Source organism: Aquarana catesbeiana, linkage group LG07 (assembly GCF_042186555.1).
Source record: "Aquarana catesbeiana isolate 2022-GZ linkage group LG07, ASM4218655v1, whole genome shotgun sequence".
Classification (NCBI taxonomy): domain Eukaryota; kingdom Metazoa; phylum Chordata; class Amphibia; order Anura; family Ranidae; genus Aquarana; species Aquarana catesbeiana.
The window spans coordinates 329,205,450-329,230,655 of NC_133330.1; the positions used below are offsets into that span (position 1 = coordinate 329,205,450).

General features: G+C 44.4%; 1 protein-coding gene across 4 annotated transcripts in view; it reads left to right on the forward strand.

The window, feature by feature from the left end:
• KANK4 (KN motif and ankyrin repeat domains 4) overlaps nt 1-25,206 on the forward strand; it is a 198,019-nt gene that overhangs the window by 105,752 nt on the left and 67,061 nt on the right. For all 4 annotated transcript variants that reach the window (XM_073593826.1, XM_073593828.1, XM_073593827.1 and 1 more), the window contains 2 exons: nt 10,398-12,089; nt 21,447-21,567. In XM_073593826.1, the coding sequence (XP_073449927.1) occupies nt 10,398-12,089; nt 21,447-21,567 (1,813 nt within the window). The remainder of the gene's footprint in view (nt 1-10,397; nt 12,090-21,446; nt 21,568-25,206) is intronic.

Sequence of the window (25,206 nt, forward strand, 5' to 3'; positions counted from 1 at the left end):
GGTTATAGCTTTTCCCAGCTTACTATAAGGGAACATGCTATTTTGGATCTTTTTTGATTGAAAGGTCCACCCATCAAGTTGAGCGATTGTCCACAAGAACTGGTGGTGGAGTTCACTGGCTTTTGGTTGTTTCATAATGAAGACTGAAGTGGAGTTTCACGCGTTTTTTCATTTATTAAAAGTCAGCAGCTACAAAAAGTGCAGCTGCTGACTATTAATATATAGGGATGAGCCGAACATCCCCCGGTTCGGTTCGCACCAGAACATGAGAACAGTAAAAAAATTTGTTTGAACACGCTAACACCGTTAAAATCTATGGGACACGAACATGAAAAATCAAAAGTGCTAATTTTAAATGCTTATATGCACATTATTGCCATAAAAAGTGTTTGGGACCCGTGTCCTGCCCCAGGGGACATGTATCAATGCAAAAATGAAAAAAAAAAGCCATTTTTTTCAAGAGCAGTGATTTAAATGCTTAAAGTGAAACAATAAAAATGAAATAATACTTTAAATATCTTTCCTGGGTGGTGTCTACAGTATGCCTGTAAAGTGGCGCAGTTTTTAGAACAATACCACAGCAAAATGAAATTTCTAAAGGAAAAAGTAATTTAAAACTGCTCTCGGCTGTAATGTATTGTCGGGTATTGTCCCGGTAATATAGATGAAAATCATTGAAAAAAAGGCATCCCCCCCCCTTAGTCCATTACCAGGCCCTTGGAGTCTGGTATGGATATTAAGGTGAACCCTGCATCTGAATTTAAAAAAAAATGGCATGGAGTCCGCCAGGCCCTATATACTCTGAACATCAGTATATATACTATACGGCCTGCCCTATACACTGCAGAAAATTGGGCCTTAGGTGTTGGTGGTACCAGAACACTGTAATGCCCCGTACACATGATAGGATTTTCTGACGGAAAATGTTTGATAGGAGCTTGTTGTCGGAAATTCCGACCGTGTGTAGGCTCCATCGGACATTTTCCATTGGAATTTCCGTCACACAAAATTTGAGAATTGGTTCTCAGAATTGGTTAAACAGGGGCAGAAAAATTGGGCCTAGGGTGGTGGTGGTGGTACCCTAAACCAAAAATATTGTTGGAAGCTAGCATCATCAAGAGGAGGAGTAATAGGATAGTCAGCATAGGCAGTCTTCAAGGGATCCCACATCCATATAAAATTCAATCAGTTACATCAGCATCAGGTACTTGATAGCTGCTGATCCAAGACTGATTCATTTTTGTCAATGTGAGCCTATCAACAGGGTCTATGGACAAGTGCACTCTATGATCCGTTACAAACCCTCCAGCAGTACTGAATGTGCGTTCAGAAAGAACACTGGATGCAGGACAGGCCAGTGGCTCAATTGCATATTGAGCAAGTTCTAGCCAGTGGTCCATCCTTAAGACCCAGTAACCCAGTGGATGCTCTGTTGGAAAGGTCTCCAAGTCTGCTCTTGCCCCTAGATATTTCTGCAACATGTAATGCAGACGCGATGGCGATGGTTGCTTGAACCGATCAGACCTTGGCGCTGAGGACTGAAAATTGTTTAAAGGCATCAGTCAGCTGGCCACCATCTCCACCGCTCTTCCTCTGACTGAATGAAACCTCAGCAACACGTTTTCCAGCACAAGGAAATTGTAACCTCCCAGGGTCTCAAAATGCATTGCACAAACCTTTCTTCAAGGCCTCCTGAAGATGTTTCTGATCCTCTGCTCCCTTTGCGAAGGCAGGATGAGTTCTGCAACCTTACCCTTGTAATGTGGATTAAGAAGGGTTGCCAGCCAGTAATGATCCCTCTCCTTGATACCACGAATCCTAGGGGCCTTTCTCAGGCTTTGCAGAATCGGGGAGGCCATGCAGCATAAGTTTGCAGAGGCATTTGATTCCTCAGGCAGTCCTTGAGTCCTCTGGATCACTAAGGATCACATGATCCATAACAACCTCCTCCCAGCCATGTACAACTGCTTGGGTTTCTGGGGACTGAAAAACCATCCCTTGAAGACTGCTGCTGAGTGTTATTGTCCACGTCCATGCTGGCACAATCCTCCTCCTCCTCTTCTTCCTGTGTGTTTGGTAGGCCCGCAGGAATGCTATCTAGATAAAGGGGGCCTTGAGAGGTAAGGAAGTCCTCCTCTTCCTCCCACTGTTCTGCTTCAAGTGCCCTGCCCATTATTCCACAAAGCGTGTGCTCCAACAGGAAGACTAGAGGGACAGTGTCACTGATGCATGCATTGTCGCTGCTCACCATCCTTGTGGCCTCCTCAAATGGTGACAGGACAGTGCATACATCCTTGACCAGTAGCCACTGGCATGGCGAAAAGAAGCCAAGCTTCCCTGACCCTGTCCTGGTGCCATACTCGCACAGGTACTCATTGATGGCCCTCTGATGCGTGTGCAGCCGCTGCAGCATTGCCAATGTTGAGTTCCACCTGGTCACAAATGAGGTGGTTGGTGGGCAGGTTGCATTCCCTTTGAATGTCAGCCAGCCTAGCACTGACACTGGCGGAAATGACCACAGACTTTTCTGGCCTGCCTCAGTAGATCCTGTAAGCCTGGGTACCTGCTCAAGAACCGCTGCACCACCAAATTCAAGACTTGTGCCAAACATGGAACATGGGTCAAGTGTCCCTGTCGGAGGGCAGAGACAAGATTGGTGCCATTGTCGCATACAACCATTCCTGGATGAAGCTGGCGTGGCATCAACCACCTCTGAGCCTTCCCCTGCAGAGCTGACAGAATCTCTGCCCCAGTGTGGCTTCTGTCCCCTAAGCAGACCAACTCAAGCACCGCATGGCATCTTTTTACCTGACTGCTTGCGTAGCCCCTTGAACGCTTATGGAGCACCGCTGGTTCAGAGGACAAAGAGGAAGAAGTCAGAAGAGGCCACAGAGGAAGAAGAAGAGGAGGGGGTGGAGGAGAGAGCTGTGGCAGAATCACCACTAGCATTTTGGAGGTGTGGTGGCGGAACAAGCTCCAACAATACTGAACCCTGTCCTGCATCCTTCCCAGCTGCCAGCAGAGTCACTCAGTGCACCGTGAAGGAAAGGTAACGTCCCTGCCCATGCCTGCTGGACCATGAGTCAGCGGTAATATGCACCCTACTGCTGATCACCCTGTCCAACGAGGCCAAAACATTGCTTTCCACATGCCAGTAGAGAGCCGGAATGGCCTTCCGTGAAAAGAAATGGCGTTTTGGAACCTGCCACTGAGGTACAGCACATTCCACAAATTCACGAATGGGGACAGAGTCTACCAGCTGAAAAGTCAGCAGTTGCAGCACTAGCAATTTGGCCAAGCATTTAGACGCTGAACATGTGGATGGCTGGGACCAAATTTTCTTTTACCAGTTCAGCAACTGAGGTAGGGAAATTTGCCTGCTAAAATCAGACGGTCGTGTACTGCTAGCAGATTGGCTGCAAGTACTTGGAACACCTATTGCTATACCTTCATTCCTCTCAGTGCAGGTTTTTGAGAGGACTGGAGGTATAGTGGGGTTGGAGATCCCAGATGAGGAGCAAGGGGAAGTCCGCTTTTTTATTTGATGTGGGTCTTTCAAGTGCTGTTGCCAACGGACTGCATGGCAGGTCGTCATATGTCTGGTCAAGCATGTGGTGTCCAAGCGGCTGCTGTTCTGGCCACGCTTGATCCGCTTTAGGACATAAGTTGCAAACAGCAACGGTGTGATCTACTGCACATGTGTTGAAAGGCCCACACCAAGGAACTTGTAAAAGTCAGCGGGGAGTCAGCAGCACCCTGCACCTGCGGAGCTCTGCTGTGTGATGCAATAGGATGGTTACCCTTAAGCTGCCTCGTTGGAGTTGTGCCTCCTCTTCCTCATCCTCCTCCTAGTAAAGTCAGTGACCTCATCATCCCCTCCCTCCTTGTCACTGGAGCAAACTTAGCAGTATGCTGCAGCTGGGGGAACATGACTGCCAGTTTCTTGTCCTTCTTGGGCACCCCCTCTCTCTAGGCTCACATTACTCCCTTCCTCAACCTGACAACTAACATCAGAGCCTTCAAATCGCTGCGTATCCTCCCAACAGCATGTAGCCGACACTGGTCGAATAATTCTGGGGACTCCTCCGTGCATGATATTGGGGCTACGGAAGGAGTGACTGTGGACAAGGAGCCGGTGGAATGGCCACTTTGGCAGCTGCGTTGGAAGGCAAACTACTCTGAGCCTGGGGGACACTGTGCAGTACTGCACTGTAACTTTTATTGCCATTACATAGGGGCCTAATAGCCCCCTATGTGATAGCATATAGGTGACAGGTACTATTTTTGTAGATATTCAGGGTCAATTAGACCCTCGATGTCTCCTTGGTACTCCGCTACAGCTGATGGAACACAGGTGGGCGGTAGAGTGGGGGGGGGGAGAAAGACAGAGCCAAGGTGGACAGGAGAGGGAGGCACAACCAGATGGAGGGGGGGTGGAGATGCAGCCAGGTGGAGGGGGGATGCAGCCAGGTGGAGGGGGGGATGCAGCCAGGTGGAGGGGGGGATGCAGCCAGGTGGAGGGGGAGATGCAGCCAGGTGGAGGGGGGATGCAGCCAGGTGGAGGGGGGGATGCAGCCAGGTGGAGGGGGGGATGCAGCCAGGTGGAGGGGGGATGCAGCCAGGTGGAGGGGGGTTGTAGCCAGCTGGAGGGGGGGCAGCCAGGTGGACAGGAGAAGGTGGGGGGTTCTTACCTTGAGGGATGTTATCACTGGCACTTTTTTCCGGCTCCCTCCACAAGTAATGGCAGCAGCAGCCAGTGTCACCATTCACAAGATCAGGAGATGGGGACCTCCTCCAGCTCCTCCCCATGACAGGTCAGCTGATCTCTGTGTTCTGCCCCCCGGGCCCAGACGGTAAAGATGCTGAGTGAGCGGGGCGAGCTGCAGGAGCAGCTTAACTTTGGGCTCTATCAGGACAAGTGGCACAGTATCCCCGGCCCAGGCAGATGCCCAGCGTGCGCTCTGTGTCCAGTCCGGACCTGGGTGGATCCAACCTGGCTGTCTCTGTGCACAATGCTGCTCGCTCTGCTCCTGTAGTAGCTGCACATAGCCGAGGGAGGGAGGCGGGCAGAGAGCTGGCAGGGCGGCTGGACACAGCACCGCACAGATCCCAGGGATGGAGGAGGAGAGGAGGCCGATTGAGTGACTGAAAATCTCCTCCTCCTCAGTGAGTGATCACAGCTGCAGAGCCCTGGATGCACCCTAGGTGGCAGTATGCCCTAGGCGGCTGCCTAGCTTGCCTAGTGGAAGCACCAGCCCTGGTGGTGGGTCTGCATTCATGGCAATGGTGAGGCTGCAGATGGGCACTGATTAAGCTGCATTGATGGGCACTGACCCTTATTTTGCTTTAAAATGTAATTTTGTTTTTTCCTGAAACTTCCCTCTTAAAGTGAAGGTGTGTTATACGCCGATAAATACGGTATATCCAAATAACATGCCTGAGCTCATCTCTTCACCACACATAGCTACAAAGGCAAGAGAATTCTTGTTGGGCAGTGTATTAGTGCCCGAACGAACACACTTAGACCAAATTTTAATGGTTCAAAGAATGTCAGGCAAAATGGTCGGCCCTCGCGCATGTTCACTTCATCAAACCTGGCACTCTTTCAAAAAAGTTTGGACACCCCTGGTGTATATGAGCCAGAGAATGAATTCAACACAGTAATACATTTTACAGGAGGATTCATTTGCTTTGGGGAAGAGTTAAACATTTTTGTTTTAACCCGTGAGTGTCTGCTGGAGAACTTTTTGGGGTGCTGTGGGGTGTGGCTTGGACATGAAAGTCATTCTATGAACTTTACTTTGTCTGAAATGTATGATCCACTGAAAAAAACGAGAGAAACAAGTGAGGCCTGGTGTTACCAATAACTAGAGATTTGCTAATGCGGACATGTGCTCTACTGATTCATATAAAATTTGAATAAGTCCACTTTTTAAATCCCTAGGGGAAGGGCGTGATAATGGCTGACTGTGGTGGGACTTTGAGCCTGGGCGTGATTTGAGCCATTGAGGACGTGATGTGTGTTGTCTGTGTTGATATTTATCTCCAAGTCAGCACTTCTCTACATCTACCAGTCACATGACTTGCACTAAGGGGCTACCTCCTCTATAAAGAGAACCTGTCTAGTGTAAAGCAAAACCAGCATCACAGAGCAGATTGAAACAATATATAAATCTCAAGCGATAGATTGATTTACACTAAGATATCCGGTACCTCATCCCTAGTGAATAGAAAGTAGCAGCAACAGGATGATTGGGATTACAACGATGCCCAAAATTGAGAAGAATACATTTAATATAGAAATAGAAAGTTTATTCATAAAATAACATTGCAACAAGGGGTGCGGACAGGAAGGAGATATGTATCATGTCTCGTGGTCTTGCCCGAAGGTCCGACTTTTTTGGATCAGAATATTCAACCTGATCTACTCAGTGACAGGACAAAATATACCCAGAGAGGCCAAAACAGGGTTGTTCACTGACTTATCGGGGGAGATCCCCAGGCATCTACGATCTCTCATATTTTTTATTCTCCTAGCGGCTAAAATAACCATAGCCCGTGCATGGAAAACGCCTGTAATTAATGTTACCTTGGTAAAACACAAGGTGTCCTGGATCATGATCAACGAAAAACTGGTCAGTATAAGACAAGATAGGCAAGCTAGGTTTGAGAAAGTCTGGAAGCCCTGGATTGCTTATCTTCAAGCTCCTTGAAATCTGGGTCGTTTGTGCTGAGAGGCCGGGACCCGGGGGACCCATTCCACTCTGTTCTACTCTACCTAATTTCTAATTTCTCTCTTTTTTTTCTCCTTTTTTTTTTTTGTGTGTTTATGTTTTTGGTTTTTCTGCTCCATCATTTTTTTAGACAATGGTTCGGCCACACCATAATTATGGGGTGGGGGAGGGGGGACTTTTCGGTTTTAAGGGATGCTATCAGGAGACAAGGAATCCTCTTAGGCCATAATATAACCCTTCTTAATGGGTTTTGTTATTACTTATATCATAAGAGCTACCAAGTACTATGTATATTGCATCCCTGTTTCAACAATTTTTCTGATGAATACCTGGGCATAATGTTCTGTATGCTGTTTTGAAAAAGTAATAAAAACTATTGGAACAAAAAAAAAATAACATAGCAACATATATTGGGTTCAATAAAAAATCTGAGACACTAAACTCCATTGAGTCACTGGTATCCATATATAGAAGGTGATTAATACTTGATGTTGTATCCAAACATGTTTCGCCAACATTGGCTTCTTCAGGGGGTTTCTAAAGGTTCACCAATTCTCTTAAAGCTTTATTAAGGATAAGATCATACACATATATATATATATAATCAATAATTATTCATCCATTTACAATGCATATAATGTATACATATCATGGTTCACTCTGTCCTTTCCCCCCATCAAACTCACCCAGAGAGACATCAAGAAGGTCACCAGGCAAGTCCACAAATATATGGAGGGGAGGCTCTTGTGCGATCACAGGGGATATACGGGGACCAGGCTACAGGAACAGACTAAACAAAATGACTTCCAAACTCACATAAAGTGCTGGACATAGACAACATATGTCCGATTTATGGGCTAACATAGCCTCCACTATACTTACAAGACCCTGATATAGACACAGATTAATGCAGGGGCGCCAGCAACTAGCTGCAGTCATGCAAACATGATACTGTCATATAATGACAACTGTCAGGACAAGGAGAGTAGATGCCATTATACTAGCAAAAATGGGTAATCACAAGCAAAAAATGTCCGTATCTAAATCCAAAAACTTTTAGGGAATCACAAATGACCAGCCAGAGTTGGTATCTCAGAGCATAGATCTCCAGAACCGGCCTCGGACCAGCAGTCAGTGGATAAATCACATTTGCTTCCTGAGTAATCAGCAGTTTTCTACTTCTATAGCAAAAAAAAAAGCTGTAACAGATTCAGGAACTCCGATCGCAGCTCTGGATAAAATACATGTATTTTAATACAATGGACTTGATGTTTTAACTGCAGTCCAAGCTGTGAAAGACTCTGCGGAAATGTATTACTTTAATTAGAAAAGCGTTGAAACGCTTTTTTTTTCTTGGAAAGAAATTCCCTTTAAGAACCGGCTCTCAAGGGATGCTAACGAAGTGCAATTAGTGTCAGCCAATCAGATAGTCAACGGCAGTAATGTGAAAGCGCTGAATTATGTGCATTCTGTTCTTCAGCCTCTTATTAAATCTATTTATCTAATTCTTCTGCAGTAAAGCATTTACTGGTCCACACTGCTTTGATTTCTAAAAGTTTGTTAAAGAAATTGCTTATGTAATGTACTATCTCACTTAACTGCACTCAAAAGAGTTGGCAAATGAGCCAACACGTATTGCTAAAATGTTTTCTTTCAGAAATAGGAATTACTTGTAACTTCTGTGCATAGCATGTTTAAAACACTGGTGTCACATATTTCATTGGCTAGAAGTCAGTGTTTACAATGTGGTAAAATGTAGACTGTTGCCTGCTGTGCATCCCCATTTCACAGCAAGGGTTAAGGGGGCTTCCACCTTTTGGGGGGGGTGGATGCAGACTTTGGCCAGTGGCAATAGAAAGTACCCTGGTGTCAGTAGGAGCAAACAATGCCCCAGGCACTTTGGTCAGTGGTCCATGGGAATATAAAATGCCCCAGGGCCAGGGTTGATGGTCATTGGTAGTAAAAAAAACACTGATCTGGTGCCCGTGGTCAGTGGAAGGAGGAATAATGCTCCATCATTGATGTCAATGGAAGGAATAGTGCCTTATCATTGGCATTGGTGGAATGAATAATGCCCAAGGGCTGGTGTCAGTGGCAGAAATAGTGCCCCATAATTTTTGTAAGTTAGAAGTGCACCGAACGGAAATTTTGGTGCCGAAACCCAAAATGCAGGATGCACTTGGCCGAAAATCAAAACCAAAAATGACAGTTTTAAAAAAAAAAATTAAACTGTCATTTTTGGTTTCGGTTTTCGACCAAGTGCATCCTGTATTTTGGGTGTCGGCACCAAAAGTAAAAAAAAAAATAAATAAATAAATAAATATATAATATATATTAATAAATAAATAAATAAATATATATATATATATATATATATATATATATATATATATATTTATTTATTTATTAATATATATTATATATATATTTATTTATTTATTAATATATATTATATATATATATTTATTTATTATATTCGACTTTTTAATTAATATCATGAAATCTAATGAATATGAATTTATGGTCGACCATTATTGCCACCTTTTAGCGCAAGAAAAGCTCAAGAAAAATGTATCCCTTTAAATTCTATGTACAGTATGTCCTCAAACTGCTCTGCTTCACTTCTGTTGTGGTGTTAAAAATCTTGCTTGCTGCATTTTTTGTCAGTTAAAAAAAAACGCACCAAAAACACACCTCCACGTTAAAATGCATTGAAAAGCATTAACCCTTTTTACGTTTTTGATGCGTTTTTTTTTTAGTCACATGACCTATGAAAAACAAACCATAAGTACAGTAAAATCTCGGTAAAATCGCAGCAAAATCATGTGCTTTTTCAGCGCCATTATCAGCACCTTTTTCTCTTATCGGCAAAATGCCAATAACACCATTTTCACACAATATGTTTCGGTGCATCTCTAGCATCAGTGGAAGGAATGGTGCCTCATCACTGGTGTCAATGGGAACATTGTTACCCTATCAATAGTATCAGTGGAGGGAATTTTGCCCCATTATTTGTGTTGGTGGAGGTGAGAGGAATAGTGTTCTATTGTTGGTGTCAGTGGGAGGAATAGTGCCTCATCATTGGTATTCATGGAAGGAATAATGTCCCATCCTCATTAGTGTTATTGAGAAGAAAAGTGCCCCATCAATGGTATCAGTGGGAGAAACTGTGGCCCATTGTTTGTGTCGGAGGGAGGAAAGGTGCCCCAAGAACTGGTTAAAGAGAAGGAGAGAGACAAAGGTAGAAAGAATGGTGACCAGGTAAATTTGCCCGTATAATTTATCCCTAACCTATAGTTCTGTTGAAGTTGTCAGGTAGAACCTGCCTGCTGGGCTCGCACTACCTGTTATACCCAGTACCGAGTCTCTGGGCTGATAACCGTGTTAGAGAACAGGATGTTGCAATATTTTTTTTTTAACTATACATACTGCAGGATCTATTTCAAAAAGTAAATTGCAAGTCTACAAACTACAACACCGTAAAATGGTAATAGAATTGGCACTCTTGCTTTATCTGCATGTAGTTGTATATTCTTCTTATGTTCCTATCGGCCTTCTCGTTGTGCTGTAGTCTTTAATCCTATGCTGGTAGGTTAATAAGGTTTAATCCATTTTAATATTTTGTTAATTCATGTTCTTTTTTTCTGTCTTTTTCCACATTAGGAGAAAATGGTTCATCAAAGACAGAGCAGAAAGAAAATCGCATGTCCTATTCTGTGGAGACCCCTTATGGCTTTCACCTGGACCTTGACTTCCTAAAGTATGTGCATGATATTGAAAGGGGTAATACCATCAAAAGAATACACATCCACAGAAGAGCCAAACAGTCTAAGTTTAGCACTCTTCCTCGAAACTTTAGTGTTCCGGACAATGGCTCTCAGAGTTACTCTGCAGCCTCCAGTAACACCTGGAGCCCCAGTAGCTTTAGAGCAGGAGCCAAGGGTAACGAAATGTTTTCGGGAAGTGAGTCTGCTTTACGTCTGAGATATGTGCACGAGCTAAATTATAGAAGGAAGGATAATATCTACGACGCTCACAAACCCTCGGGAGAGTTGGCCCCTGAAGATTTTAGCAGCTGCAGAGATCGGCCCCAATTTGCAAGAGCTTCTAGCCTTCCAGCCAGCCTATCGCAAAGCACAACTTCTTCAGACCAAAGCCAGTACGTAAAACTGCCAGAGTCTACAAACCGCTTCAGCGAAAGCAGGCTGGAGTTTATGAAAGATCCCACACGCTCCCAACATTCTGGTGAGCAGATTGTGGCTGCATTCAAAAGAATAAAAGACCTTGAAGAACAGTTGAAAAACATTCCGGAATTAAAACAAACTATATCTGCACTTGAGGAAGAAAACAGTAAATTAAATTCTCAAGTTGAATCTCTTTCCCAAATTGTTAATAGCAGAAAGGAGCAGGAGGCTGCACAACTGACTATTTGTGAAAGCAAGGCCAAAGTTGAGGACATTGAAAATGGAGTACATGAAGCCCACGATCAGTCAAGCATCAACAATTTAAATAACTCTCTGTATTCAGGTGTTAATCAGCAAATTGCAGAATTGACTGAACAACTGGATGACCGTAGCAGAGAGGTACAGAATCTCAGGGTGCTGGTGGAGAAACAGAGCAATGAATTGAAGGCAAAGGATGTGTATATTGCAGACCTGACAAGAACGATGGAAACAATGGAAGAAGCCAGAAGACAATACATAGACAGACAGTGCAAAGATGCAGCAGTGAACACGGAGGAGATCGAAACCAAGGCCAAGAAGGAAAGTTTAGACAAAAACACATTTGCCAACATCTCAGTTGCAACTCAGTCAGTGGGATGTGGTGTACTTCCAGCAGATCTGGATCAACCTCCAGATGAAAGAAACAATGGCAACGAAGTGCATGAACATGCTGGTGAAAGATTAGGTCCATTGACTGGTATAAAGGTAGCTATGGTCCAGCAGGTTACGGGATGTGATATGAAAACAGAGAAAGATACAAAGACTGGTGCCATGGAAAGTGAAACGGTGCATGAGATGGTGGACTCCCAAACCCATCTGCTTCAAATTTGTGACAGCAAAGCCTGTGGTTATGAAGTTCTGGTTGATAATAAACATTGCTCGGCTGACCGTCCACCTCCCACAGATGCTTCTATTGGACAGTATGTAAAACGGATACAGGATCTTCTGCAGGAGCAATGGACGTGTCTGGAACACGGATATCCAGACCTGGCTAGTGCCATTAAACAGCCTGCTTCCAAACTCAGTTCCATCCAGAATCAGCTGGTCAATTCTCTTAATCTTTTGTCATCTGTGTATTCTGCTCAACCAGGACCAGCAAGAGAGCCTGAGAAGGCCGAAAGCCAACTAGGGGGTAAGCAAGAGTCCACTACATTTTTAAAATTATCTTTAAACAGCAATACACTATTTCTATTTTGAGTAAATTATCCTTTACTTTCAACCATTCCTTTTAGGTCATGGGTGCTCAACCTGTGGCCCTCCCAGATGTTTCAGAACTACAATTCACATCATGCCTCATCCTTTGGGAGTCAAGCTTGTAACTATCAACTTTGCAATGCCTCATGGGGCTTGTAGTTCTGCAGCAGCTGGAGGGCTGCAGGTTGAGCACCCATGTTCTAGGTATACAGAAGGATCTGTAACACACCCACAATTGTCAAAATGCCCTTTATCCTGCTTGGCCAATTAGACTAAAGAATTGTACCCATGTTTTTTATTCTCACTTAAGATCCTTAAAGTGTAGCCTAAGGCAATTTTTTTAAAGTTTTGAATAGAATTTAGATGGATTATAACCCTTGTCAGGTATCACTGTCTGTGCCCCCTTTAGGCTCGGTTCACATGTGAGCACGCAGCAGCTCACAGCAGGAGTCCGGTGCATCCCCATTCACGGTTTCAGGTCCGATTTCAGCCCGAACTTTTGGCTGAATTCGGACCTGAAACGGACCAAAAGACACACAGGGCTGCTGTGCAAATCGCAACGTAGCCGCTGCGGAGATATGTGAACCGGCTCCATGGAGAGCCGGTCACAATCTCCTGTGCAAATTGGAGCCCGCATCCAATTCGCACTAGTGTGAACCCAGCCTCAGGAGAATTGACTATTTCTATTTGTCCTGTATACTGTCATCACCAAGTGTAAAAGTGAAAAACAAAATCCCAAATTTTGGGTTGTCACCAGAACAGGAATAGCGAGGAAGTCTTCCAATGGGGACACTAGTACTGGTGACCACCATCCTTCACTTCGCTTCACAAAGAATTGATTAGGTTTTGATGGTTTTATAGAGCATAAAACCAGGGACTACAGAATCCGGAGAAAACTAAAAACACAACTTTCTCCGCTCAGAAACGATAAGTCTGGAACTTTGCATTAAAGTGGTTGTAAACCCCATTCATTAAATCTGAACTAAGCACCACTATCTGTACTGTTTACTTGTCTCTCTCCAAAGCTCTAATGCCCCGTACACACGGTCGGATTTTCCGATGGAAAATGTCCGATCGGAGCGTGTTGTCGGAAATTCCGACTGTGTGTGGGCTCCATCGGACATTTTCCATCGGATTTTCCGACACACAAAGTTGGAGAGCAGGAGATAAAATTTTCCGACAACAAAATCCGTTGTCGGAAATTCCGATCGTGTGTACACAAATCCGACGGACAAAGTGCCACGCATGCTCAGAATAAATAAAGAGATGAAAGCTATTGGCCTCTGCCCCGTTTATAGTCCCAGCGTACATGTTTTACGTCACCGCGTTTAGAACAATCGGATTTTCCGACAACTTTGTGTGACCGTGTGTATGCAAGACAAGTTTGAGCCAACATCCGTCGGAAAAAATCCTAGGATTTTGTTGTCGGAATGTCCGAACAAAGTCCGACCGTGTGTACGGGGCATAAGTGTCGCTTCTCTCTGGTGCTTTGTTCCTCTGTTATCAGCATGAGTCACTTCTGACAAGTTTTAAGAAACATGAGCTAGGGCTGGGAAAAAAATCGATTTAAATCTTGAATCGAGTTGAGAGGTCAAATCGATTCAAAATTTAAGCAAATCGATTTTTTTGGATTTTTTTTTTTCACCGCGCCGGTCCCGAGGCGCTGCGGGCATGAGTTTTTAGGCGAGGCCGCGGCTTCGGCCTAGTCCGCGGCTACGGCCGGACGTCGCGGACTAGGCCGAAGCCGCGGCCTCGCCTAAAAACTCATGCCCGCAGCGCCTCCGGACCGGCGCGGACACCGCGCCGGGCCTGAAGAGCTGCAGGCAAGGAGTTTTTAGGTGAGGCCGCGGCTTCGGCCTAGTCCGCGAGGCCGGACGCCGCGGACTAGGCCGAAGCTGCGGCCTCGCCTAAAAGCTCATGCCCGCAGCGCCTCACGACCGGCGCGGTTTACAAAAAAAAAAAACTCGATTCGAATCGTGAATTGAGTTTTTTTTTAAGAGAATCGAAGATTTTTTTTTTAAAGAAAATCTCCCAGCCCTAACATGAGCTCAGAATTCGTGTTGGGGAGGGAGCTTAGAGGGAGATAAGCACTGAGCTTGTCTATTCAGAATACAGCTCTGCCTGTTCCTTCGTTCCTCTGCCTATGTAAGGGGGGGTCCATTTCCTCCAATCAGCTCTCAGCTCTCACAGTGTGAGTGCAGTCTCTCCACCCTTCCCTATGTACCGCTGGCAGATGAAGAAAGATTTTTAACACGTTCTGCACTTTTGCAAGGGAATAGAAAGCAGAAGACAGCAGATATGGATGTAAAACTTATATAGGGAGATTTGTTTCATCCCTGTGTATCATCTGGGGCTGTACACTTCACTGGATATATGTGTAGGTTTACATCCACTTTAAGCCTTATTGCGAATCCTCTGTCATTTTCTTCTACATTTCCACACTGGCAGGGTCCTGCACCATCAGTCCATATCATTAGACCTGTGTTTGCATGTATGGTTCTACTTTCTTTTTGGAGTACAAAAAGTGAGTAAGAGGTTCCGTGGTATCTTTTTTAAAGCGGGGGTCCACCTAAACCGCCCAAAAAAAAAAAAATATTAAAAGCCAGCAGCTACAAATACTGCAGCTGCTGACTTTTAATAAATGGCCACTTACCTGTCCCAGGGTCCAGCGATGTCGGCAGGCGACGCAGTGAACCCGCTCGGTTCTCGGCAGCTGCCGCCGCCATCCTAGTTGGGGGAATCAGGAAGTGAAGCGATGCGGCTTCACTTCCCGGTTCCCTGCTGCGCATGCGCGAGTCGCGCTGCGCATCGTAACTGGTCCCCGCTATCTCCTGGGAGCTGTGTGTTTCCCAGGAGACAGCGCGGAGGGACAGGAAGAGGCATAGACTCCCATGGGAGTCTATGCCGGAAGTGGGTGCAAATACCTGTCTTAGACAGGTATCTGCACCCTCCTCTCCCCTGAAAGGTGCCAAATGTGACACCGGAGGGGGGGGGGGGTTCCGAAAAGCGGAAGTTCCATTTTTGTGTGGAACTCCGCTTTAAGGAACTTACCTTTTTCTAACATGTGGACGTCAAAAATACCTTTTGAGTTTGTATCCTTCCTCTTACTTTATTAACTCCGAAGGTTACTCAGCGGTCTTGCCTACACACGGTCAACCCAAAAGTCCGACCGTCCAGAACGCGGTGACGTACAACACGCACGACGGAACTGGAAAAAGGAAGTTCAATAGCCAGTAGCCAATAGCTTCCGTCTCGTACTTGCTTCACAGCATGCGTCATTTTTTGTCCTTTGGAACAGCATACAGACGATCGGTTTTCCCGATAGAAATTGGTTCCGTCGGAAATATTTAGAACATGTTCCATTTCTAGGTCCGTCAGAATTTTAAAAAAGAAGTCCGATGAGGCCTACACATGATCGGAATAGACGATGAAAAGCTTCCGTCGGACTTTTTCTGTCGGACATTCCGCTCGTGTGTACGCGGCTTTAGTGTCCAGGCAAGTATGTTCCTCATAATATTTTGTAGAGCATGTACTCTGCATTAGCTTACGCTTCTTAAACAGTGAATACAACTCAGAGCAGATACAGTATATTCCAGTATAGGAAGGTACTTCTATGAGTACAGGGTAAAGGTATAACTCAGTTGCTAAAGCTGATTTTTGTCTAAATAGAAGAGCTACTGTATAATATAATATTTTACCTATTATACCACTAAAGCTGTGAGGGTCAATCGATATCCTTCTGTGACTGCAGGCGATAATTAATCCTGAGAAACAATACAAATTTGCAAAATTAAATAAAAATTATGATATTATTATATTTTAATTCTCTCTTGCAATCAAATAAGGAAGACTCTGGAGCAGCTTTTCTGAACTTTTTTCTTTACCCTGGAGGGACCCCCTAAAACAGGTTTTTGGTTTCGGGGAACCTCTGCTATATTGTATTGCAGCTCCAGCACATGGTACATTAGTGTGATCAGTATATTTTAGATGAATAAAAGCATAAAGAATGTGATATACCTAAAGTATTTTACACCCAAAGCAGATCACTTAACACCCCTGCTCTGTGGATCAAATCTATTCTCAATAATAATCATGGTATTAAAATTGATTAAAAAATAATAATGGTGGCCAGAAAAAAATGCAATAGTGTAGCATTTCTCGACAATAGTGATCGGTGCCCTCTTATATCGGCAGTCAGTGTAATGACACCCCTTACATTGGTGGTCAGTGATGAAGGATCACCTTACATTGATGACAGTAGAGATGAAAAACCTTGCATTGATGATCCATGGAGAAGAATAACCTTACATTTGTAGTCAATGAAGAAGGGTCACTTTACATTGGTGGTGAGTAGGAAGAATGCCACCCTTAAAGACAATGAGAAAGAACATGGGGGTCAGTGGCTACTTTGAGAGGAGAGGTTTCACCGGTCACACGCCACTTGCACTGCTGAATGACATCTACTGTCTAACTATGCAAGCATTAACCAGGAGGTCTAACTGTCAATGCTGAAGAAACCCCTAGCAACATCTAGAGGAACTCTAAGATTCCACAGAATTCTGGTTGAAAAAGGCTGGTCTAGGAAGTACATCTGATTGTTACTTCAGGACTGAATCTGATGCCGGCATAATTAATATGGATGGGAGATTGAGAATGTTTATAGTAATTTTGGCTTTTCAGAGACATCCCTTTGGGGAAGGGCCTACAGAGTTCTGGATTTAGGATTAGATGTGCGCAGGAAACCAGGTTACCAGAGGATGTTAAAAGATGGCCCGTTTAGTGTACTCATTCAATCATAGAACGGGAAACAAAAACCTCCTGCCCATTGTATGTATTTCCATGGTACATTTTACCATTTGACAGAAGTGCATTTTTAAACACATTTTCCTTTTTAATGTCTGAAATCCCTTTTAACAAACCAATCCTATGGCCATGTGTTCATGGAATTTACGAAGGAGAATTGTGACTTTTTTTCCATGGTTATCCTGTTTCTATCATCATTACATACAAAACTATAAATTTTTGTGAACTTGTCCCAGACAGAGTTTCAGCTAATCTTGCCCCATAAATCCTACCTGACAGGCCAGCGGCCAGCGTTGTTTGTTAAATATTTCCTTCCTGGCAGTCCCACATTTTGGGGAGTTTTGTTACAGACGTGAGCAGATAAGCCAGGCATGCCTGTGTGTTTAAAACCAACATTAGTGTAAGAATTTGGGCTATAGATTACATTGTGACCGAAGGGCAGTTGAACTGAAGCTGGCCTTCTTGTATGACTGCACAACCTGACTGGGCCAAAATGAATTATTGCACCATATAACAAATATACTCATACAAATAACAATTAGGTATAGAGGTCGCATGCTTCCTATACACACATATCCATTATTAAAAATGGCCAAAATGCCAACAGACCTTCTATATAAAAGAATTGAACACAACAATCTTTGCATACTTCGATGTGTATAGTAAATGAAAAATGTAAAACACGACCTGTTTTATATCTTTGGCATATTGAGCTTGGTCCAACTCTCTGTGAGATTTTCATTAGGCTTAGCATTTTCAGAATATCCTGCCTAGTACCCTTATGCCTCGTTTCCACCGAGCGGATCGGTTCGGGTCGGATCGGTTTGGAAGGCCTAGAATGGTCCGGCCTATTCAGGCGAGCGTTTCCACTGCAAGTCGGACCGACAGAGGCCATACGTGGGTTTAGAAAAAATGCCGTCTTGGCGTCACACGTCCACCAATCAGTGTAATGTATCGTAGCTCTGCCCTAACCGAACCGTTCCATTTTCTATGGCCCCACATCTGAAGCAGGACCCTGAATGGAACGGTTCGGTTCGGTTGTATGGGCCGCTTTCATAATGGAAACACCCAAAATAGCGTACCGTACCGAACCGAACCGATCCGCTCAGTGGAAACGAGGCATTAGAGATCCACCAGCGTTTTGGTCCACAATGTCAGCAATCTCTCCTACCTAGCCAGGGCAGGATAGAACCTTCAGCTCGACATTCCATTGAAGTCTCACCATACTTTAGAGTATGGTTTCTCCACCAGGGTTTCATGGAACCCTAGGGTTCTTCCAGAGGTTGCTAGGGGTTCCTTGAGCAGTTTCTGCCTCTTAGATTATTTCCTTTTGACACCATTCATCTTTTTAACTATCTGTAAGGGGGTAATTCTTCCCAATGACCACAAGTGTAAGGAGCATTCTTCCCACTGACCATCACACTAATGTATCATGAGGTTGTAGATATAGTAATTTTTAGCGGGGGTTCCTAGAGACCAAAAAGTTATTTCAGGGGTTCTTCTGTGTTGAAAAGGTTCGAGAAAGGCTGCTTTCAAGTAAGTTCTGACTCCCGTAACCTCGACAAAGCTTCTATGACTTATCATTTCAATGGCGTACTCCTCGCCAGATGATCTACATATATCTGCTGTATTGTGCATCTTACTTTAATGCACTTGTTAACCTTCTGTAAGTTTCTACACTTTACTTTATACGGCCATGCTATTCTTTGTTACTTGTGTAAAAAAAAAATAAAGAATTTACAAAGATTTTAGTATATGCAACCCCCCCCCCCCACCCAGTACAATTGTCCTCCATTACAGCTCTTTTAGAGGAAGAAGATCTTTTATGTGGACGTTCTTTGTTTAAATTATTTTTCTGTCAAGATTCCTGGGTGCTCCATAGCCACTGTGGATACTTTTGCAGCTTCTGGACAGTTGACTCCTCGGCTGACCCTTGGAGGACCATTCCTAGACCCTGCCAGAATAAAAATGTGGGGCTGGCCTCTAGGTATCTGGGGATACTTTTTGCAAAGCACTTGGTAAATGATAAGGGGTCAGATGGCCCCACTAGCTCAGACTCAACACATGGCTCTGGGGGGGGGGTGGGTGGACTGGTAGTCTCTCCCAGAAGACATTAGTACTCTCTGTTCGGACAGTTGCCTCCACTCTGAATCCAAACCTTTCTTTGGGCACTCTGCTGGTCCTTCGGCTGCACTGCCTTCCTCCTGTTTATCTAGGGAGAATTTTATTTTTGCCACAATGTCTGAATTCATAGGCATAATTTTGATCCCTTCATTCCCCCTTCTTGCGTCAGTCTTTGCTGCGGATACACAGAGGATGCACACCTTTATTAAAGCTGTGCACTCTTATCTAGTATTTAGCCTGTTTAGCATTAACCACTTAAGGACCGAGCCTCTTTTTGAGATTTGTTGTTTACCAGTTAACTGTTTTTTTTTTTTTTGCTAGAAAATTACTTAGAACCCCCAAACATTATACATTTTTTTTCTAACACCCTAGAGAATAAAATGGCGGTTGTTGCAATACTTTCTGTCACACCGCATTTGCGCAGCGGTCCTACAAGCGCACTGTTTTTGGGAAAAAATACTTTTTTGAATTAAAAAATAAGACAACAGTAAAGTTAGCCCAATTTTTTTTTTTTATACTGTGAAAATGTTGTGCCAAATAAATTGATATCCAACATGTCACGCTCCAAAATTGTGCCCTGCTTGTGGAATGGCGACAAACTTTTACCCTTAAAAATCTCCATAGGCGACATTTAAAAAATTATACAGGTTGCATGTTTTGAGTTACAGAGAAGGTCTAGGGCTAGAATTATTGCACTCGCTCTACCGATTGCGGCGATACCTCACATGTGTGGTTTGAACACCGTTTTCATATGCGGGCGCTACTCACGTATGCGTTCGCTTCTGCACACAAGCTCAGCGGGACGGGGCGCGCTTAAAAAAAAAAAAAAATTTTTTCCTATTTATTTTACCTTTTTTATTTTTTATTTACACTGTTCTTTTTTTTAAAAAAAAATGTGTCACTTTTATTTCTATTACAAGGAATGTAAACATCCCTTGTAATAGAAAAAAAGCATGACAGGACCTTAAATATGAGATCTGGGGTCAAAAAGACCTCAGATCTCATATTTACACTAAAATGCAATAAAAAAAAATATATATATAATAAAATTTTGTCATTTAAAAAAAATCAAAACAAAAAATGGCCCTTTAAGAGCTATGGTATGGAGACGGGTGGGGCTATCTTCCCCTCACTCGTCTCCATACCCAGAAAGGAGAAGGATCCGATTGTCTCCGCCGCTGCCTGTGGCTCCGGTAAGCGTCGGAGGGCACCGGAGCGCGGCGGGAGGGGGGCCCCCTCTCCCGCCGCCGATAAAAGTGATCTTGCAGTGAATCCGCCACAGAGACCACTATTATCGGAAAGCGGACCGCCGGCCGAAGAAGAGGATACCGGGGTTATGGCAGCTAGCTGCTGCCATAACAACGATATTCCCCTTCAAATTTAGGACGTATATCGGCATGCAGCTCATAAGTGGTTAATGGCCCGTACACACGATCAGAATATCGTACGAAAATAGTCGTCCGAGGAAGGATCATACGATACTTTCGACAGCCGATCATGACCGTCCATCCGATATTATTCGATCGGACATACATGAAAATTTTCCTCGTGCAATTCCAGATCGTACGATTTTCGCTTAGTCAGTATAGTTGTCGTCCGAAAATACAATACAAATACATTACAACACATGACATCACTTCCGATTTTTTTTTTTTAATGTCCGTCGTACGAGAATTTTCGTGATTTATTTAGCTATTCAATTTCTACTTGCGACTATTAAGCGAGAACGGTCGTACGATATTCGGAACGTGTGTACGAGGCATAAAGCAGCACAAGTCTTCAAACCCAAAGGTCTATGGCCTCTACAATTGCCCGAACCTGCTAAGACCTTCCCAGTTAATTTTTTGTTTTTTAGAGCCCATCATATACAGTGGTTACCTGGGCCCCTTATGCTATGGGTTGGGAACTTTGACCCAATATTGGAGCTACTGTCTTGTTAAATTTTTATTTTTCCTTTTTTTTTTTTTTTTTTTTATTGCAGTTGCCCTACTTGTATTGTGCCCAACAATTAGATTATCTCCACTTGTCATGAAAATGACAGAACATTTGTACACCCACCTAGAAGACGGGAAATTTGCCTGCGGCATCCTGCGTCCTCTTGTGTTATGTGTATTCTGACAAATGTCATCCCCAGCTGTGCCGAGACGCAGCTTGCCAGCAACTTCCTTTTAGGGAAGAAAGTCACAATAGATGCAGCAAAATCAACTGCTTTTTTTTTTTCTGCTTAACCAGGATTGAATTTAAGAAAAGCCCAATGACAAATTTGTTAATGGCCATCACGAGTTTGCCCATTTTAAGATATCCATCACTAAGTCATTAAGTTTAATTATGTCCTAATGAATTTTCTATGACTTTTTTTTTTGTACAGAAACGTCCCCCATAAACAGCCTGAAGTCAATTATGAAGAAGAAGACTAATAGCGGACGCTCGAGTTCAAGTGCAGAAGCTCGAGCTAAGAAGAATCTCCAGTTTGTTGGGGTCAATGGTGGGTAAGCATCAGATCGGAGACTCTCAGTAAAACTTTGTTTCCATTGATTGCATATACTAGGGCTAAGCAAAGTAGAGAAATTGAAAGTTTCCTGAGAAGATGACTAGACCAGGCGGGCGCTGTTTACAAATCTCTGCTACTTCATGCCGCACACATTTTTTTTTTTTTACTACAGGGACATTAACCACAGATTTACCAACTTCCTGACCAGGCCATTTTTTGCTATACGGCACTGCGTCGCTTTAACTGACAATTGCGCAGTCGTGCGACGTTGTGCCCAAACAAAATTGACGTCCTTTTTTTTTTTCCCCACAAATAGAGCTTTCTTTTGGTGGTATTTGATCACCTCTGCGGTTTTTATTTTTTGCGTTATAAACAAGAAGAAAATCCATGGCTTCCCCACTGACAGAACAGAGCTCTGCCTAGTTTACATACGCAGAGCTCCGTTCTATGTATCATCTAGACCAGGGGTCCCCAAACTTTTCAAACCAGTTTATGGTCCTTCAGACTTTAAGAGGGCTGGATTGTGGCCAGTGAGGGGGCAGAAAATGTCCTGAGCCCAGCATCGGTGAGAATAAATATGGCCTCAAGGGTTGGTGGTCAGTAGGAGGAGTAGTAGTGCCCCTATTAGTAAGAGGAATAGTATCCCATCATTGGTATCAGTGAAAGAAATAGTGCCCCCCTTGTTGGTGTCAGTGGGAGGAATGGTGCCCCAAGGGCCGGATAAAGGCTAGCAAAGGGCCACATCTGGCCCTCGGTCTGCAGTTTGGAGACCCCTGACCTAGACGATCAGCCGGTGCCGGCGAATATCCATTGGACATCCATCTGCTGTCTAATCACAGCAGAGCCCTGGCGGCGTGCGCATCCCCTACCTGGAAGTGCCAGATCACGTACTAGGTACACGATCCAGCGCAGAGCGGTGCGGCCTGCCGCAGTAAAAGTATGCGGGGCGGTCCGCAAGTGGTTAAAGAAGGCTGGAAAAGGGGGTTTACTTTTTATGATTCTTTAAACTTGAAAAAATAAACAATCTAGCATAGAAAACATGATCCAGCGCGGAAATAGTCTTCAGGGAGAAGTAGTTAAAGCTGGAGTTCTTCACAAAACGTACCCACATATAGGCATGATTTTTGTGTTACATACAGGCATGGTTTATAATTCTACAAAGATTAGTTTTTTTTTCTTTGTTTTGTTTTTTAACCAGCTAGCTTTTCTGGTGATGTGATTTATAACTTCCAGCTCGAAGGACTTGGAGATATTGTCCAGAACGTTCTACTAATGAGCTGGCCCTCCTGATCTAATTAAATCCTGAAGTCTTGCTGTGTTCTGTACGTTTAACTAATCATGATAAATGGTGGGCATTATGGATTCTGGGACTCTAGTTGGTATTCTATCTGAAACATTTGAACGCGTTTTTGTGAATGCATCTGCAACAAGTTGAGCCATAGTATTTAATGATGTCTACTTCACAGGCCGGCGGCATTGTTAGGCCCAGGTCTTCTAACATGGAGATTTTCCTTGGAATTGGGGCCTGCAAATGCTTCCCATACAAAACCTGTGTGGCCTGATCCCAACTCTTTCCACCTATTGCCGAGACAAGGTCACCTAGAGCAGTAGTTCCCAACCTCAGACCTCAAGTACCCCTGACAGGCCATGTTTGCAGGTTTTCCTTTATCTTGCATAGGTGCTTTAAATCAGAGTAAATGGCTTGGTATTTTGCACAGCTATTTCATCTAAGAGAAATTTCCAAAACAAGGCCTGTTGGGGGGGTACTTGAGGACTGAGGTTGAGAACCACTGATCTAGGTGACATTGTCGCGGGCAAACATGCCAAATTCCCCCCCCCCACCCAAAGATGTATGAGCATTATGTGTCAGCAAAAGTCCCCCCCCCAAAAAAAGAAATTGAGCACCAATCTACATGCTTACCCCCTAAGCATAAATGCCCCCCCATACAAGTCCGCCCCCTTCTGAAATCCCCTTCCCAGCATGAATCTTTGCCCCCCCCAGTTCAAATCCTCTCATTTCCCATATGGCCCCAGCACAAATCCACCCCGCCCCCTGAAAAAATGCCCCCCCTCCTAGTACTAATCCTCTACCCCTCAAAATTCCCCTGTGAGCACATATCCTCTCCCCCCACTCCAAATGCCCCTCCCAGCACAAATTCTCCACAATCCCCCATCCTAGCGCAAATCCCTCCCAAAGTTCCCCTCCTAGCACAAAAACCCAGTCATCCCTGCTAGCACAAATCCTTCCCCCTCCCAAAAAAAATCCCCCTCCTAGCACAAATCCCCTTTCACCCACCATCTTACCTTTTCTAGCACAACCCCCCCAAAAATGTTCTACTCCTAGCACAAATCCCCTCAAATCACCACTCCTAGCACACCTCCCCAAATTTCCCCTCCCAGCACAATTCTTATCCCCTGCCGCCCCCCAAATTCCCCCTCCCAACACAAATCCCCTCCCCCAACCTTGTGGTGCCCCCCCTCCCCCATCTGACATGATACCACAGTGCCTAGGGCAGCCGCCCCTCCTGCCTACCCCTTTTCCCGGCCCTGCTTTCACCCTTCTCCTCCATTACCCCCCCAGTGAATATCATTAAAACTGCCCAGTGCTTAAAATCCATTTTATGAAACAGATCTGATCCTTTGTCAAAGCAAAGTGACAGGCCTTCTTGGCAGGCCACCCTCACCCAGTGGTACCTTTTTACCAAGCTCCCCCACAACTACATTTGCCTTTCAGAGCCTTTGGAATCACCCCCGTACAGGTATGACAATATACCTCCTACCTTTACCCTCCAGGATGCAGTGTTCAGGCCTGAGTAGCCAATCCTTTGGTACATGGGGGAAGAGAAAAGGTCATTAGCACTGTGTAAGCTACTACACGTACAAACATGGAGCTTACACAGGGATCAGACCCAGAACTCCGACAGGTGGACATAGCCAACAGGGGAGCTCAACAGAGGTGAGTATCATCTGTTTGGGGGGAAGGCCTGTCAAGTGAACCTGTTGCTTTACCCTGAATCAACAAAGTAGCAGATTCTCTTAGAATATCTAAAGCCATTTTTAATTTGGAATAGAGTGGGAAATAATTACAATCTCTGTTTTATATCATCTGCTTCTCATTTAAGAGATTTCGCTTCACTTTCTGTCCAGTAGACAAAACAGGAAGTGAAAGGAAATCAATTAAAAGTCTGGTAAATCCCCTCTTAGACTAGAGCAAGGTTTCTCAACCGTAGGGTTCCTCCAGAGGTTGCTAGGGGTTCCTTGAGCAATGAGCAATTTCTGCCTCTCAGATAAGTTCCCACTGACACCATTGATCTTTTTAGTTATCTGTAAGGGGGTCATTCTTCCCAATGACCACAAGTGTAATGCCTCGTACACACGATCGGACTTTCCGACAACAAAACCGTGGATTTTTGTTCGAAGGTTGTTGGCTCCAACTTGTCTTGCATACACACGGTCACACAAATGTTGGCCAACAATTACGAATGTGGGAACGTACAAGACGCACGCCGAGCCGAGAAAAGAAGTTCAATAGCCAATGCGGCTCCTTCTGCTTGATTCCGAGCATGTGTGAACTTTTGTGCGACGATCTTGTGTACACACGATCAGAAATTCCGACAACAAAGTTTTTTTGGCGGAA